General features: G+C 36.6%; 1 protein-coding gene across 3 annotated transcripts in view; it reads right to left on the reverse strand.

Moving 5' to 3' along the window:
* TTC21B (tetratricopeptide repeat domain 21B) overlaps nt 1-16,163 on the reverse strand; it is an 81,630-nt gene that overhangs the window by 21,539 nt on the left and 43,928 nt on the right. For all 3 annotated transcript variants that reach the window (XM_046659077.1, XM_046659078.1, XM_046659079.1), the window contains 4 exons: nt 11,177-11,283; nt 4,744-4,932; nt 3,910-4,020; nt 2,850-2,931 (listed from right to left, as the gene is read on the reverse strand). In XM_046659077.1, the coding sequence (XP_046515033.1) occupies nt 2,850-2,931; nt 3,910-4,020; nt 4,744-4,932; nt 11,177-11,283 (489 nt within the window). The remainder of the gene's footprint in view (nt 1-2,849; nt 2,932-3,909; nt 4,021-4,743; nt 4,933-11,176; nt 11,284-16,163) is intronic.

Genomic DNA, 16,163 nt, shown 5'->3' on the forward strand with positions numbered 1-16,163 from the left:
ACAATGTGGTTTGAGGTAGTCCAAAGGTGGGAGAAAATTTAAAAAGAGAATAAAAATAAAAAGAAATTAAAATGTTGACATTATCAAAAAAACAGGATTTTTTCCTTTCAATCTTTGCGGTAATTAGGGATACTTTATTTCTACATAGAAAGTGTTGTCCTCTAAATTCAAGCTTTTTTTAAATTAAAAGCATTAGTAAATACAACATGTAGAGTATGGCTGCTACTTGGAGTTGCCCTACTTGAAGTACAGCCATCTGTGTCCACGCTGCCCTAACCAGGCAGCCTGACTGCCAGTGGCACCATCCTAAGAGGAAGGCATTAGGGTTCAGAGGCATTGAATGACAGCTCTAGGACTTCCTCTGAGATTTCAAACTCTTTTTAGTGACACATATTAGTAACACACGTTAGTGTTTCCACATTCCCTTCTTCTTTTCTCTTTCCCTCACCACCTTCTCTCTCTACCTCCCTTTCTTCCTTTTCTCTTCCCACTCTTCTTTCCATCCAATATTTATGGAGCATCAACTCAGCCAGATACTATTCTAAATCCTGGAAACAAAGCAATGGAGACAGAGGTCTTAGCCACTTGATGCTTACGTTCTATTATTTATGATTTTTCTTTTGTTTTGTTTTAGAAGGACAATAAAAAAAAAATGAAAAAGCATGGAGAGCAATAACAGGTGCTATTTATATAGGATGGCTGGGGAAGGGCACCTCCAGGAAGAGGCAACACTGGAGCAAAGTCCTGAATGGGATGAAGTAGCTGCCACATGAATGTTTTCGAGGACTATATTCCAGAAGAGGAAACAGCACTTTAAAAGCCACAAGGCACTAACGTGCTTGAGCTATTGTGTATCTAATATCTACTATCGTTTTCTTCTGCACTATCAGAATTCTTACTTTATTCTAAGCGGCACTGTACAGGTTCAGCTAAAAGATGACACTTCCCACCCTCTTTTGCAGCCATGGAAGTGCTTCTAGAAAGGGTTTTTTTAAAGAAAGAAAAGATGATTTGCTGGGGAGCTATACCCTTTAGCCCACCTCCACCCCGATCTTCCCCATTGAGGCCCTGGAACATCAGTGCCTAGGGCTGCAGTGTCATCTGGACCCTGAGGTGATACTGAGGATGGCAGTTAGGCTAATGATGATAGAAGAAGAAGACAGATGGACTCAGGTTTCCTGATGATACTGTGGAACCTCTCTGTCACTTCCTGCATAATCTACTTTTAAATTTCTTTTATGTAGGAGAAAAACAAAAGGCATATTTAGGCCACTAGAATTTTGGAGGCGTCTCTGCTACTTTCAGCTGAAAACATTTCTAAACCACTTGGAGGCAAGGAATAGAAACAGGGAGAAGTTAAGAGAATGCTGCAATAATCTATGTGAGAGATGATGCTGGCTGAGACCAGAGCGGTAGCAGGAGAGGTGGTAAAAAGTGACGGGATTCCAGATATATTTTGAAGGTAAAACAGAGATTTCCTGATAGACTGGATACGTTGTAATGACAAAAAGATGAAATACGGGCAACTGTAAGGTTTGGGGCCTGAGTAAATGGGTAAATGGTGATGCCATTTACTGAGATGAGAAACAGAGAAGTAACATATTTGGAGCGAAGGCAAAGATCAAGTGTTCTATTTTGGACACACGAAGCTGGAGATCCTCCTAGACAGTTGAGTGGGAATGCAAACAGGCAGTGGTGTATAGGAGTCAAGACTGGAGACATACATTTGGGAAATATAACGTTTGGGAGACATCAGCATATACATGTGATATAAAGCCATGGGCACGGATGAAGTCACCTGGGGGGGTGAACGTATAAAAAGAGAAAAGATTAAAAAACTGAGATCTAGAACATTCTGATATTTAAAGGTCATAAAGAGAAGAGAGCTCTAACAAAGGAGAGTGAAACAGAGTGGACAGCTGGGAGAAGAACAACCAGGTAACCCTAGCATCCCAGAAGACAAGTAAAGAAAGTCTTTCATGATGGAAGGGGGACAAGGTATGCTAAATACAACAAGCCAAGCAGGCAGAGAACTGAGAATTAAACACTGGAGCTGGCAGCCTGGAGGTCACTGGCCACCCTGCAGAAGCAGCTTCTCTAGAGCGCAGGAGTGAAGGAGACAAAGTGAAGACAGCACATACTGAAATTCTTTAGAGGAAATCTGCTGCAAAGGAAAATGGAGGAAGGGAGCAGTAATTGGAAGGGAAGAGCAACTGGAGAGGCAAGAATAGACTTTTATTTACTGACGTCTTCAAAGTGAGGAGATGTTACAGTATGTTTGTGTGCTGACTGGGAAAAAAATGACGGTGCAGAAGAGAGAGACCTGCAGAAGTAAAGCCCTTCGGGGGCGGGGGGGAGGGGGGGCCACGCCCACAGGGAGAAGCTGGCTGCAGATGGGATCGCAGACCTGGGGAGGACAATGGCTGGGGAGCGGGCTGACTCGGTGACAGGAGGATGGAGATGTTCCCATTCAGTTGCTCATATCTTCTCAGTAAAGTAGGAGGCAAGGTTTTAGATGAGGACAAGGAAGAGAGAAAGGGTGTTGGAGGTTTGAGGAGAAAAGAGAAAGTGTAAAAGATAGGTGAAGTGAGTGAATTCATTAGAGAAATACAGTAGGATTGCCAGGTGGCACCTGAGGACTCATTTGGGGTCTGTGGTCACAATTTAAAGTGAGACCAGTCAACGGTGTTGCATTTTCCTTACAACCATTTCAGCTGCTCAAGGGCAGGTGTGGATGAGCAGAGAGTTGGATTCAACCAGGATGGGGGTTTTTCCAAGGAGCATAACAGCCAAGAAGAGGACAAAGAGAGTCGATTGCATTAGAAAAAATATAATCAGTGGATATTTACCTGGTTTGCGTTCTAAAAGTTGTTGTAAATGAAACACTGCTTGTTCATAGTCCTGTTTTCTGAACATGAGATCTGCCATCATCTATAAAGGTAAAAGTTGGTTCTAAAAATATTGCCAAATATTCAAGATTTAGCACTATGAAAACACACATGAAAAACATGAGGAGGGCAAAGTTTATAAAAAGGAGCTATTTAAAATTCAAGTACACCTTCAACAGATTAGCACTGAGATGGACGTAATAAAAGATAATCAAGGATGTGAAACAGATCACTCTGTTTGCAAAACTATATTTTTAGCAGAAAATATGTTTCAAGTGGTTATTTTAAAAACAGAACCTTGAAGGGAACTGCACACTCCATGTGCTATCATAGAAAAGATGCCTCACTAGACTTCGCTAAAATTATAACGAGAAGATTTAAAAAAAACAAAACATTCAAATCCTAAATATTTCAAAGGATTAAAACAAGCAAGACATACTGGGAGTTTCTTATAATGTGTTTTAAAAGGGAGACTTCTTATATTCCTTTTTACTTATAGTAACTTTGAATGAACCTTACAAACTGTCATCTGTGTAGCTTGTTTGGAACGCTAACAAATACCTCAACCCAGGGAAAAATGAGAAAGAAAAACAAAATTCTACTTAAAACACACCATCTTAGAATAATACATGAAGCTTTTTTTCTGTAACTCCAAAAGTCCCACTAAAGCTTTTAAATTAGTCCAGCACATTTGAGCAAGCGCTTAAAAGTTAGTCTTTAGCAGATTATAGCTTGACGACAGAACTCTGCCTGACCAAGCATCCTCTTAGGCATAAAGAAAACTTAACTAGGCCCAAAAAGGCAAGTATAGGCCTGACCTAGGTTTATCATTCTTATAAAATGAAAAAAGTCTTGGTCTTTATTGGTAAAATGTATAATAATGTTAAAAATGTTGTTTCCTCCAAAAGCTGCATGAGCCAGGCCTCTCATCTAGCATTAGTTTTATCAGGTAAAATTTGAAACTTCCAGATGGAACATAAAACACAAGTGCCTCCACAGCACTGAAGTCTCTTGGACTAACCATGGTGGCAGCTTCGTTGTCCTGGTCACTCTGGAGAAGCAGAGCACAATGCCGCAGGCAGGCGTCAGGGTCATCCTGTGCCAGGTACAATCGTGCCAGCTCCAACATGATCTATAGAGAAAAAGGGGCAAGACTGGGGAGAAACTGTTTGGAATAAAAAGTGATGAGCAGAATGTCTGAACACAGATTAAACTTTCAGCTGACTAACTTTAGTTGCCAAGCATGACAGGCAGGAAAACTATAGGCATGCTCATCTCATTTTCTCTTACCTTGCAAAAAAATGAAAAAACTGATGGTAACTCACTTGAAAAACAGAGAGACACAAAGCACTATGAAAAGAACAGTGGTCTTAAATCAGGAGCTCAGATTCTAGTCTGAGCTTCTCCCTGATGGGGCCAAGTCCCTATGCCTCTCTAAAACTGTTCTCTCATTTGTAAAATAAGATGCTCGAAGCAGATAATCTCTAAAGAATGCTTCAGATTTAAAAGTAGAATTCCAGCTCCTTTAGTCCCACTGAACAAAGTACCTGTTTGGTTATGCCTTAACAAAGGTTATTTTTGCCCTACCTCTGATGACTATTAAAAACAAAGAGCTTATAGTTTTACTTTATATTACTCATTCCAGAATAATTTTTAGACTCCACCATTATCATTTTAAGGTATCAGGTAAGTATTTTGAAGGATTTCTACAAACAATATTAATTTTTTAACTTACATTTTTGTTACATTTCTTTCCAAATCTTCTTTATAAATAAGCTGGTAAGAATTTTGCATTTGGGTACATTAGATGACATCCGGAATAAAAAGGTGCTTAAAATTTCATAAAGGTACTGACCTTATTATCTGTTTCAGAATGAACAAGAGCCTCTCTATAAAACTTAATTGCTTTTTCATAGTCTCGCTGAGCAACAGAATGTTTTGCAATCTCTGCACAAATTTCAGCTGCTAAATGTTTCTGAGCAGGAACTGCGTCTGGCTGTTCCATCTGAACACGTTTTAGTACCCGAGCTTGTAATTCTCGAGCCTAGAAAAAAATAAGGATAAAAAGGAATTAAAAAAAGAAATAGAAAAGAAATTAAACCATTCTCAATAAAGCACATAGAGCATAATTTTACAGAAGATTTATTTAAGCATTATTGGCCCTTGATCTAACAAAGCCTGATCCAAAGAAAATGTCTTAACTGAGGTCTTAAACATGCACTTGTTTGCAAATGAGTCAGCGTGCACATAGGTTTCCAACTGGAGTACTATAAAATCACTGAGTCCTTGCCCACTGTTATAAGGATATGCACAGGAAGCTCACTAAGGAGGAAATGCAACCATGAAACAATATTTGGAAAAGATGTCTAGATGCTGTAATTAAACAAATGAAACTTTAAAAATGTTTATTAAAGTGCTATCTAAAAATTATTAAATCAAACATTGGCACATTTCAGGCAGTAAGTACATCCACAAATTGTTGATGGCATATAAATTAGCCCTGTATTTCTGGGAGCACCCCAGCAAAACATGCTAACTCAATAAAAATAACCAGGCTGTTGAACTTAACTTACACTCTTGCTAAAGTATTAAGGACATGACTTAGAAGGCAAAAAGGAAACATGTTATTTGTTATAAAGAAAAAAACAATCTCTGTTATTTGTTATAAAAACAAACAAAGAAACAACAAAACAAAAACAAAAAATCTGGAAGCAACCCAAATGTCTAATGATAGGGAAATAGCTAATCAACTAACAGTCTATATATATGGTCCTACGCTGTGCAGAGACACCCCAAAAAGAGGCAAGGGCCTTCCTCAGGGTAAGAATGTACAAAAGGTTGCTAAATTGAGAGAATTCAGCCTTTCAATCCACACATCTGGTTTCTGAAACAATGAGACCTTCCTTTAATAAGTGACAGAGAACTCCCATGCTTTAGGCTTTCACAATAAAATTTAACTTTGAGCTAGAGATAATCATTCACTAATGCATTCATGCATTCATTTAACAAACAGTAGATGCCCTCCATCTGCCACACATTATGCTACACACAGGGAGCCCTTCTGGGGACTTGTGTCAAAACGTTGGTTGACAATTGGTGTCTGATTAAGAGGGTTTAAAGTTGAGTGTTTTTGAAACCACAGGTCATATTATTATCTTAGGACACTGTAATAAACATTCTTTTGGAAATGAAGGAGAACAGATTAGAAAATATTAGTGCACATAGCATGTGGTAAAGGTTAATACTGTTTCATGAAATTTTAATTCTGGTTATGTTAATGTTGTATTTATATAACTATAGAGGTATGCATAGCTTTGTGTATTTGATGTCTTAAAATGTGCATATTTAAATTTTGGTTATATGAATGTGTTTAAATAAGCATACAGGTATATATATACTTGTGCATTTGGTTTTATATATATGCATATATCTGTGTGCATGATTTGTGCACACACACTCTCAGTTGGTCTAAATAGGGTGATTGTACCTCTCCATCCAGCTGAGACTGTACCCTTTTATCCCTGTCGAGCCAGCTTAATTATTTTAGCATATGTGCTGCCAAAGCAAGCACCAGCTAAATTATCACTGCTGTCTTCTTTCCCTCTCAAAAGTATTCTGGCTTGAATGATAAATTATATGGTCACCCTAGGTCTAAAGGATAAGCAATTCACCCTCTAGATAGTCTGAGTTTTATCTCTGCAACAACTAAATCTCCACAAGTCAAATATGTGCACCTTCTTAGCGTAGCTTCCTAAAGAAACACATTTATGAGTTAGATTTTCATGCGATGCTTTGCCATTTTCTTAAAAAATAATCAGGGGAGATTTTTCTGAGCAAAGTTTCTTGAATTTTTCTATTAAAGACATTTCATGAAAGAATACTCAATTTCTCTAAGTATATACAATGATCATTAAGAAACATTTTCATACAGAATAAAATTTTCTTGAAGAATTGATAAAATTCCCTATGTTTTTTCCTTGGTTTCCAGAAAGATCAGAGCTAAATTTAATTATCTGTTACAATAACTATATCAACCTTGATTGTCAACGCATTTACTTTTCCTTCTCCCTTCCTAATTTATAATATGTATTCTTATAAATTCCCTCAAACCCTTGGGTTGAAGAAAGTATAGATATAAACATCTTATTTCATAGACTTCTTAATTTTTCCCTTTCTATTTCAATAGCCTTATTATACACATCTTACTAAAGATCACCTCAAAATAAAATATAACAATAAAATCAGAATATGACATTTTTAAACGATAAAGATGGAGCTATACGGATACACTGTAAAAATCTATACAAATGAATGTTAAGTGAAAGAATAAAAAACAAATATAATATGAACATAATCATTAAAATTACGTAAGTTATAGTCATAAAATTGTTAGTGTTTTATGACATATAGTTTACTTCTGATTTATTTATATTTTATTTTTATTATTAAAAGAGTTAATATACTAAACAGTGTTTTTTTCCTGTAATTGTACCTGCAATTAAACAGTTAAAATAACTTATGATTTCCTTTCAGTCATTCAACAAAAATTCTGAGCACTACTGCAGTGGACAGATTTTAAGGTAGCTCCCTTGATCCTCACCTCTTGGAGTTCACTCTCTTGTATAACCACCTCTCCTTGTGTGTAGAGAAACCTGTAACTTGCTTGTAACCAATAGAATAGTGCAAATATGATGGATGTCACTCCCATGATTACATTATACAAGACTGTTTTGCTAGCGGACATACTCTTGATGGTTTTGAAGAACTAAGTGGCCAGATTGTTGGCCCAGGAGGCAAGGAGCTGAGGAACCTGTAGGATGTGAGGGTGGCATCCAGCCAACAGCAAACAAGAGCTGGAGCCCTAAGTCTTCCAGCCTTGAGGAAATGAATTCTGCTAACTATCTATGTAAGCTTGGAAGCAGACCCTCCCCCAGACAAGACCCCAGCTGAGACCCCAGCCCTGGCCACACCTTGACTGTCCTGACACCTCATAGAGGACCCAGCTAAATCATGCCCAGACTCCTGACCACACAAACTGTGAGAAAATAAACGTATGTATTGTTTTCATCGACTAAATTTGTCGTAATTTGTTACACAGCATAGAAAACTAAAATGACCTGTGATGAGGCAAGCATTTGCTAGGGTACCATGCCTACACTCATGGAAATTTTAATTTTAGCAGGGAGGTAGACAATAAAAATAATTACAGCAAATTATCAGGAGTTTTATAACCGGGAAATGTCGGTCGCCATGGTAATACACAATAGGAGACATAACCCAGTCTTGGAGCTCAGGCAAGATCTGAAGAATGACTGGTATTTACACCCTTGTGAGTCTGGAAGAAGGAAGAGAGAGAGGATGGGATACAGGCATTAGGAATTACATGTGAAGGGAAGAAGGCAAGGGATACTACTGCTTGATCAAAGAATTGGAAGGAAAAATGGTTGGAAAGATAGAGTTTACAATAGGTAAGTCTGTTAAATAACTTATGTTTAATTCTAGAAGCAACGAGAAGATGTTGATACATGTCCATAAGCAATGGAGTGATGGGATAGGTCCACCTTTTAGAATGGTTACCCTGGTGTTGTGGAGAACTGACTGGAAGGAAACAAGATTGGAAGAGGATGAGGATAAATTAGGAGGCTACCAGAGGAGTCTGGACAAAAGATAATGATGGATAGTGCTAAGAGATGACAGAGAGGGATGAAGAAATGTGGAATTATTCCAGAAATATGAAATTTTTTAAATAAAATTAATAAAACTTTGGATTTCCCTAAAATTTACCAATTTTGCTACTGCCTAAAATGTTTAGCAACAATGCAAAAATACTATGATGGAACTCCTAAATTCCATAATATGGAGAATTAACCTCAATAAATGGTTACTGAATAAATGAATTTAAAATATCAAAAACTTTGATTACACTTACAAGTTTCTGTTTGAACTGTACCTTGAGAATTGTCTTTTTGGAGATTAGAATGCCTAGAATGTTACAGTTAGGAAGAATTTTATGGCTCTTCAAATGTTATTAAAGATGAATAATCCCTGTGCTATACCATACAAATTTAAAACTAGATTTTGGTTTGTTGGCATTGACAAGCCATGGTACACTGTTCTTTTTTTTTAGCGTTGCTCAATGTGTCTGCTCATATAACATAGGAACTCATGCAACCAGGGGGCTAGGACTAATGCTATTCATAAAGGGGTGAAATAAGCCAAATTCACTTCTAAATGTTTTAAAAGTCTAAATTTACCAAAATACACTTTCCTTGCAACTAAGGGTAGCTAACCTAGGGTAGATGCAATTCTCTATCATGTGATTCAGAAAACAAAGATAAAACAGACGAACAATTAAGGATAAGATATTAACATTGTTGAAAATTCCATATTTTAATGAAATTGTAACCTTAGATGGGTATCAGGGAAATCTGGTAGTCCAAGCTCAATTCATTCACAATTAGAACAAAAAAAATTACTGGACATTGCTGCTAAAACAGAAGTCATTTTTATATGTATGTATGTATGTATGTATGTATGTATGTATGTATTAATCCCTGTTAGCTAAAGCTCAAGACCGTAACATTTGATAAATTATCTGCAGAATGCTGGGTACATGAAAATCAGGTCAAAATGTGGCAATTAGTATGATATTCTGGAAAGCATATAGGATTAGTAGTGAGGTGCTTTATGTTCTACTTCAAAGTCAGAGAAGATGTAGGGCAAATCAATTAACAAACTTGCCCTAATTGACATATGTTGAACTAAGCACTCAGTAATGCCAGAAACACATTATTTCAAATCTACATGGGAACCTTTAGCAAAATTGATTATAATGTAGGACATAAAGCAAGCTTTAACAAATTTTGAAGGACTGAATCATTCAAAGTGTGTCTTTGACTACAGTGGAATTAAACCAAAAATCATGTCAAAAAGATAAGAAAATTGGAACTGCTTAGAAATTGAACACTACATTTTAAATAACCCATGGGTCAAAAAGTGATCAAACTGGAAATGACGAGATATTTTGAACTGAATTAAAAAAACTTGTGGGATGCAGCTAAAGCAGGGCGCAGGGAGAAATTTATCACCTTAAATGAATAAGAAAAGAACAAAGGCTAAAAATCTATTACCTAACACACTATTTCAATAAGCTAGAAAAAGATCAGCAAACCAAATCCAAAGAAAGTAGAAGAAACTAACTAATGAGGTAAAAAGCAAACATATAATGAAGTCAGAAAAGGCAAAAGTTGCTTCTTTGAAAATACTGAAATAATGAACCCCTAGCATAATTGGTTATTAATAATAGAAGGCAAATAAAATTACTAATGTCAGGACTATAAAAGAAGACACTTTTATAGTACTTGCAGACATTCAAAAGATAAGAGGATATAATGAACAAATTTATGTCAATAAATTTGACAATGAAATGAACAAATCACTTTAAAAATCTACCCATCTAAACTCACATAAGAAGAAATTTAAAAATTATCAGTTTGAAATCAAAGATGTTGAATCCATTAATACAAATCTAATAAATTTTAATATTGAATTGTTCCAAACATTAAAGAAATAACATGAGTCTTGGAGACCAATCTCTTTCACAAACATATATGCACAAATCTGGAACAAAATATTAGCAAATTTCTTTAAATTCCAGCATCATCTTTTAAAAAAATCACAGCAAAGTGACATTTATTTCCAGAATATAAGCATTATGTAACATTTTAAAATCAATCAATTTAATATACCACATAAACAGGGGAAAAAATAGGAGAAAAAATAGGAGAAAAGTCACATGATCATGTTGATGCAGAGAGTGCATTAAATACAATGTAAGCCATTTATAAAAAAAATTGTTAGCAAACTAGAAATTGAAAAATTATCAAAAAACATCAGCTACTTAGGAATACATCCAAGGAAATGTGTGGAAAACCTCCACATTGAAAACCACAAAATACTAGAGAAATTAAAGAAGATATACAAATAAATGGAAGAAAGAAGTGAGTTCAAATCCTGCCTGTGACACCAGTCATGTGACTTCACGTAAGTTATTACACTAAGCTTCCTCAGCTGTAAAAGAGAATTAAAAATACCAAACTTCTCTGTTGTTATAATTACCAATAATATACTTATAAGCAGTACGATCCCTCAGCATTCAATCATTATTTCTATTTTGACTTATTTTCTGTGACAGTTGGGCCAAAAGAGATTGTCTTCCTCCTACATGCAGCAGATCCCCCATGCGCTCATCTCCCCCCACAACCACAGTGACAGACAAACGCGTTTACCTGTTGTAAGGAAGTGACCGCATCGCTAGTTCTGTCCACTTTACTGTAAACTTTTGCTAACAGAACTTGAGAACGTCCATCTTCCATGAGAGCTGACAGTTCATTTACTATGAAAGAATAGAGTACATTGGGGAGAAAATACTCATTTTAAATAAATGTTTACATTTTTCTACAAGTTTTAAGACTGGTCTGTAGGAAGAATGATTTTGAAAAATAGTGAATAAAGCTAAAAAATTTTTAGTCAGTTAAGTGAAGAATGGCCAAATTTAGGATAAAAACGGGCTGGAAGAAAAGTTACAGAACTGGATAATAACTGGAGTTTTTTTCGTTAGATTTATACTAAGAGATAACAATGTAACAACACTAATAAGAATTTCAATTTGATTCTTAAGTGTACAAAAATTTGTTTATTGAAGTCATTAAAAGACAAGATAGAGTGGTTGCTACATGCAATTAAGAAGACAAGTGGCATTTTTAAAATAAGAGATAACTGATAAGTAATAAAGTATAGTATATATAAATAAATAATCAGGGGCGGCTCCATGGCCGAGTGGTTAAGTTCGCACGCTCCGCTGCGGCGGCCGAGCGTTCGGATCCTGGGGGAGGACATGGCACCGCTCGTCAGGCCACGTTGAGGCGGCGTCCCATGTCCCACAACTAGAAGGACCTGCAACTAAGATATACAACTGTGTACGGGGGGGTTTGGGGAGATAAAGCAGAAAAAAAAAACAAGATTGGCAACAGTTGTTAGCTCAGGTGCCAATCTTTAAAAAATAAATAAATAAAATAAATAATCATTAAGAGCACTGACTTTGACGCCAACCGGTCTGGTTTCAAACCTAGGCTTCATCACTTACTAGCTATTTAACCTTGAACATGGTACTTAACCATTCCGTGCCTCCCTTTCATCTGTAAAATAGGGGAAATAATAGTGTCTATCTCAAAGACTCGTAAAATTATAAAATTAGTGACATTAAATAAGTTAACATATGCAAAACAATTAAAATAAAGCCTGGTACATGGTAAGTGCTATAAGTATTTGGTATTACTATTTTGTAATTTAAGAGTAATAAAAGAACCCTAGATAATTAACAAAAACATGTTTCTTCCACCATTTATTGAGAGCATGGTCCATTCCACATGTGCCATACTCTGTTCAAAGTGGTTTACATATATACTGTTTCTTTAAAATCTCCACCCAAGAGGCAGGTTTTGTTATTGTCATTTTACAGGTAAGAGAAGCTCTAAGGTAGCACAAGGAACAACAAGGAGGCTGTAACAGTGCTGAGAGGAGGGCAGGAGAGGTCAGGGGAGCAGGCGCACACATGTGAACCACCACATAAGCCACTGTGAAGACTTTGGCTTAACTCTGAGGGAAAGGGGAGGCAACGGTGCGCTGGGGCAACATAATCTGGTTTACACTGTGTAAAAGGCTCGATGCTGCTGCTGCGTTGAGAAAGGCAGGGGCAGGGGTGTGGAGCTGAGGGTAGCAACAGAAAGACCAGCTGGGAGGCCACTGCCATAGTTCACTTAAGATACGATGGCAGCTTGGACAAGGGCAGACAAGTATTAGAAAGAGTGAGACATGATAGGACTATGAACATGCTTGGAAGGTAGAATCAAGAGGATTTCCTAAGGGTAAGGGCAAGGGTGAAGGCAAGGATTTGAGCTCTTAGCACCTACAATGAGGGAGGAAGTTGTTACTGAGATGAAAAAGGTTGCATGCGGAAAAAATAATGGGAGGCAGATCAGAAGTTCAGTTTTAGATGGTTATATTATAGTAAGTGATGTTATGTTAAGTTTAAGATGATTATTAGAACCCAGCTGCTACTATTTACCAACTAGATGCACCTGAATAGGTCAAGAAAACAGTTTTAGATTGCTACTTTTAAAATTGGGACGGGGCCAGCCTGGTGGCCCAGCGGTTAAGTGCGCACGTTCTGCTTCGGCGGCCTGGGGGCCCGTGTTTCGCCGGTTTGGATCCCAAGTGCGGACATGGCACCGCTTGGCAAATCCTTGCTGTGGCAGGCGTCCACATATAAAGTAGAGGAAGATGGGCATGGATGTTAGCTCAGGGCCAGTCTTCCTCAGCAAAAAGAGGAGGATTGGCAGCAGTTAGCTCAGGGCTAATCTTCCTCAAAAAAAGTAAATAAATAAAGTGGGGACAATTATACATACCTCAAAAACTAATGTGAGCATTAATGAAATAATATATAACGAAATGGACACAAAGGTATCTAAGTATACCATAGGGTGTGCTCAGCAAATATTTATTAAATCAAAGTATTTATATTACATAAACTTTATATATATATATACACACACACATACTTATACCAAAAAAAGGTAAAACATGCTACTCGAATCTCTCCTCCTCCAACATTTTCAAAAATGAATATCCACATTTAAAGGTGTCTGTAGCGTTTCAAGCAAGGTCTGACAGACCCATGCAAATATTTTTTATGGAACAAATAACACTTTATATAGTAAATGCTTTCAAAATTAGGAGAATTTAAGCACCAACTTCATCAAAGCTAAATAAAAAACCACTTTGGAAGAACAGAACAAAACAGGAGGCATCACAATCCCTGACTTCAAAACATACTACAAAGCTACAGTAATCAAAACAGCACGGTACGGGTACAAAAACAGGTGCACAGATCAATGGAACAGAATTGAAAGCCCAGAAATAAAACCACACATCTATGGACAGCTAATCTTCGACAAAGGAGCTGAGGGCATACAATGGAGAAAAGAAAGTCTTTTCAACAAATGGTGCTGGGAAAACTGGAAAGCCACATGTAAAAGAATGAAAATTGACCATTCTTTTTCACCATTCACCAAAATAAACTCAAAATGGATTAAAGACCTAAAGGTGAGACCTGAAACCATAAGGCTTCTGGAAGAAAACGTAGGCAGTACACTCTTTGACATCAGTATTAAAAGGATCTTTTCGGACACCATGCCTTCTCAGAGAAGGGAAACAATAGAAAGAATAAACAAATGGGACTTCATCAGATTAAAGAGCTTCTTCAAGGCAAATGAAAACAGGATTGAAACAAAAACACAACCCACTAACTGGGAAAAAATATTTGCAAGTCATATATCTGACAAAGGCTTAATATCCATAATATATAAAGAACTCTCGCAACTCAACCACAAAACATCAAACAACCCAATCAAAAAATGGGCTGGAGACATGAACAGACATTTCTCCAAAGAAGATATACTGATGGCCAATAGGCACATGAAAAGATGCTCATCATCGCTGATCATCAGGGAAATGCAAATCAAAACTACACTAAGATATCACCTTACCCCCGTTAGAATGACAAAAATATCTAAAACTAATAGCAACAAATGTTGGAGGTTGCGGAGAAAAAGGAACCCTCATACACTGCTGGTGGGAATGCAAACTGGTGCAGCCAATATGGAAAACAGTATGGAGATTCCTCAAAAATTAAAAATAGAACTACCATACGATCCAGCCATCCCACTACTGGGTATTTATCCAAAGAGCTTGAAGTCAGCAATCCCAAAAGTCCTGTGCACCCCAATGTTTATTGCAGCACTGTTTACAATAGCCAAGACGTGGAAGCAACCTAAGTGCCCATCAACAGACGAATGGATAAAGAAGATGTGGTATATATATACAATGGAATACTACTCAGCTGCAAAACAGAACAAAATCATTCCATTTGCAATAACATGGATGGACCTTGAGAGAATTATGTTAAGTGAAATAAGCCAGCGAGAGAAAGATAATCTGTGTATGACTCCACTCATATGAGGAATTTAAAACTATGGACCAAGAACAGTTTAGTGGATACCAGGGGAAAGGTGGGGTGGGGGGTGGGCACAAAGGGTGAAGTGGTGCACCTACAACATGACTGACAAACATTAATGTACAATTGAAATTTCACAAGATTGTAACCTATCAATAACTCAATAAAAAAAAATTTAAAAAAAAAAACCACTTTGGAAATATCAGAAAATTTAGAGCATCATTTTTGCTTATTTTGCTTATTTGCCTTATTACGCATCTAAACATATTTTACAGCTACAGTGAACATGGTATTGGCAAAGGAAAAGAAAAATAACTCAGTGCAACAAAACAAAGACTCTCAGAACCAGAGTCATATATATAAAGAGGTTTGTTATATGATAATGGTGGCACTTCAATAAATAGTACTGAAATAAAATTGGCTATCTGGAAAATTATGTAGTAAAAATTGTATGTGGATTCCAGTACATGGATTCAAGTTCTCAAAAATTCTAGAAAAATATAAGGAAATATTTTTAAAATGTTAGGATAAGGGAAGCTTTTTCTAAGCATGAAAAGAAATTTAGAAGTCAAAAAAAAAGACCGGCAGGTATCATATATGATAACTAAATATTCTATTTGATCAAAGAAATGACAAACAAATTTGATAAAGAAAGGACAGCCTGGGAGAAAATATCTGTAACATGAAGAATAGGTAATAAATTCATCAATAATAAGTAAAAGATTAAAGACAAAAGACACAAATAAATTCCTAATAGAAAATATGATCTATATAGACATAAGATGATGCGTAACCTTATCAAGCCATCAAAGAAATGCAAATTAAAGTTTTTCTTTCCCATAATTAATACTACATAATGCTGGGACATTTTTAGCCTTAAGAAAGAGCAACGGAGCAAGATTCAATTCTAGGAAGGACACAGTGGTATATAAACAATGATTTTGTCTCTATTGTTTCCAACTTTTCTTCAATCTAAATGTCTATCAGCAGGGGACTCATCAAATAAATTATGATATCAACATACAGTAGAATACTATGCTAAAAAAACAAAGAAGAGCTATATTTGTCAACAAAGGGAGAAGCTATTAAGTGAAAAATGCATACTGCAGAACTATCTGATCCCATTTTGGCAGAAAAACAGCAATAGGTAACTGTGTGTGAAAGAGAGGCAAAGAGAGATGGGGTGGGGAGATTGATCAGAA

This window comes from Equus quagga, chromosome 4 (genome assembly GCF_021613505.1).
Source record: "Equus quagga isolate Etosha38 chromosome 4, UCLA_HA_Equagga_1.0, whole genome shotgun sequence".
NCBI lineage: Eukaryota > Metazoa > Chordata > Mammalia > Perissodactyla > Equidae > Equus > Equus quagga.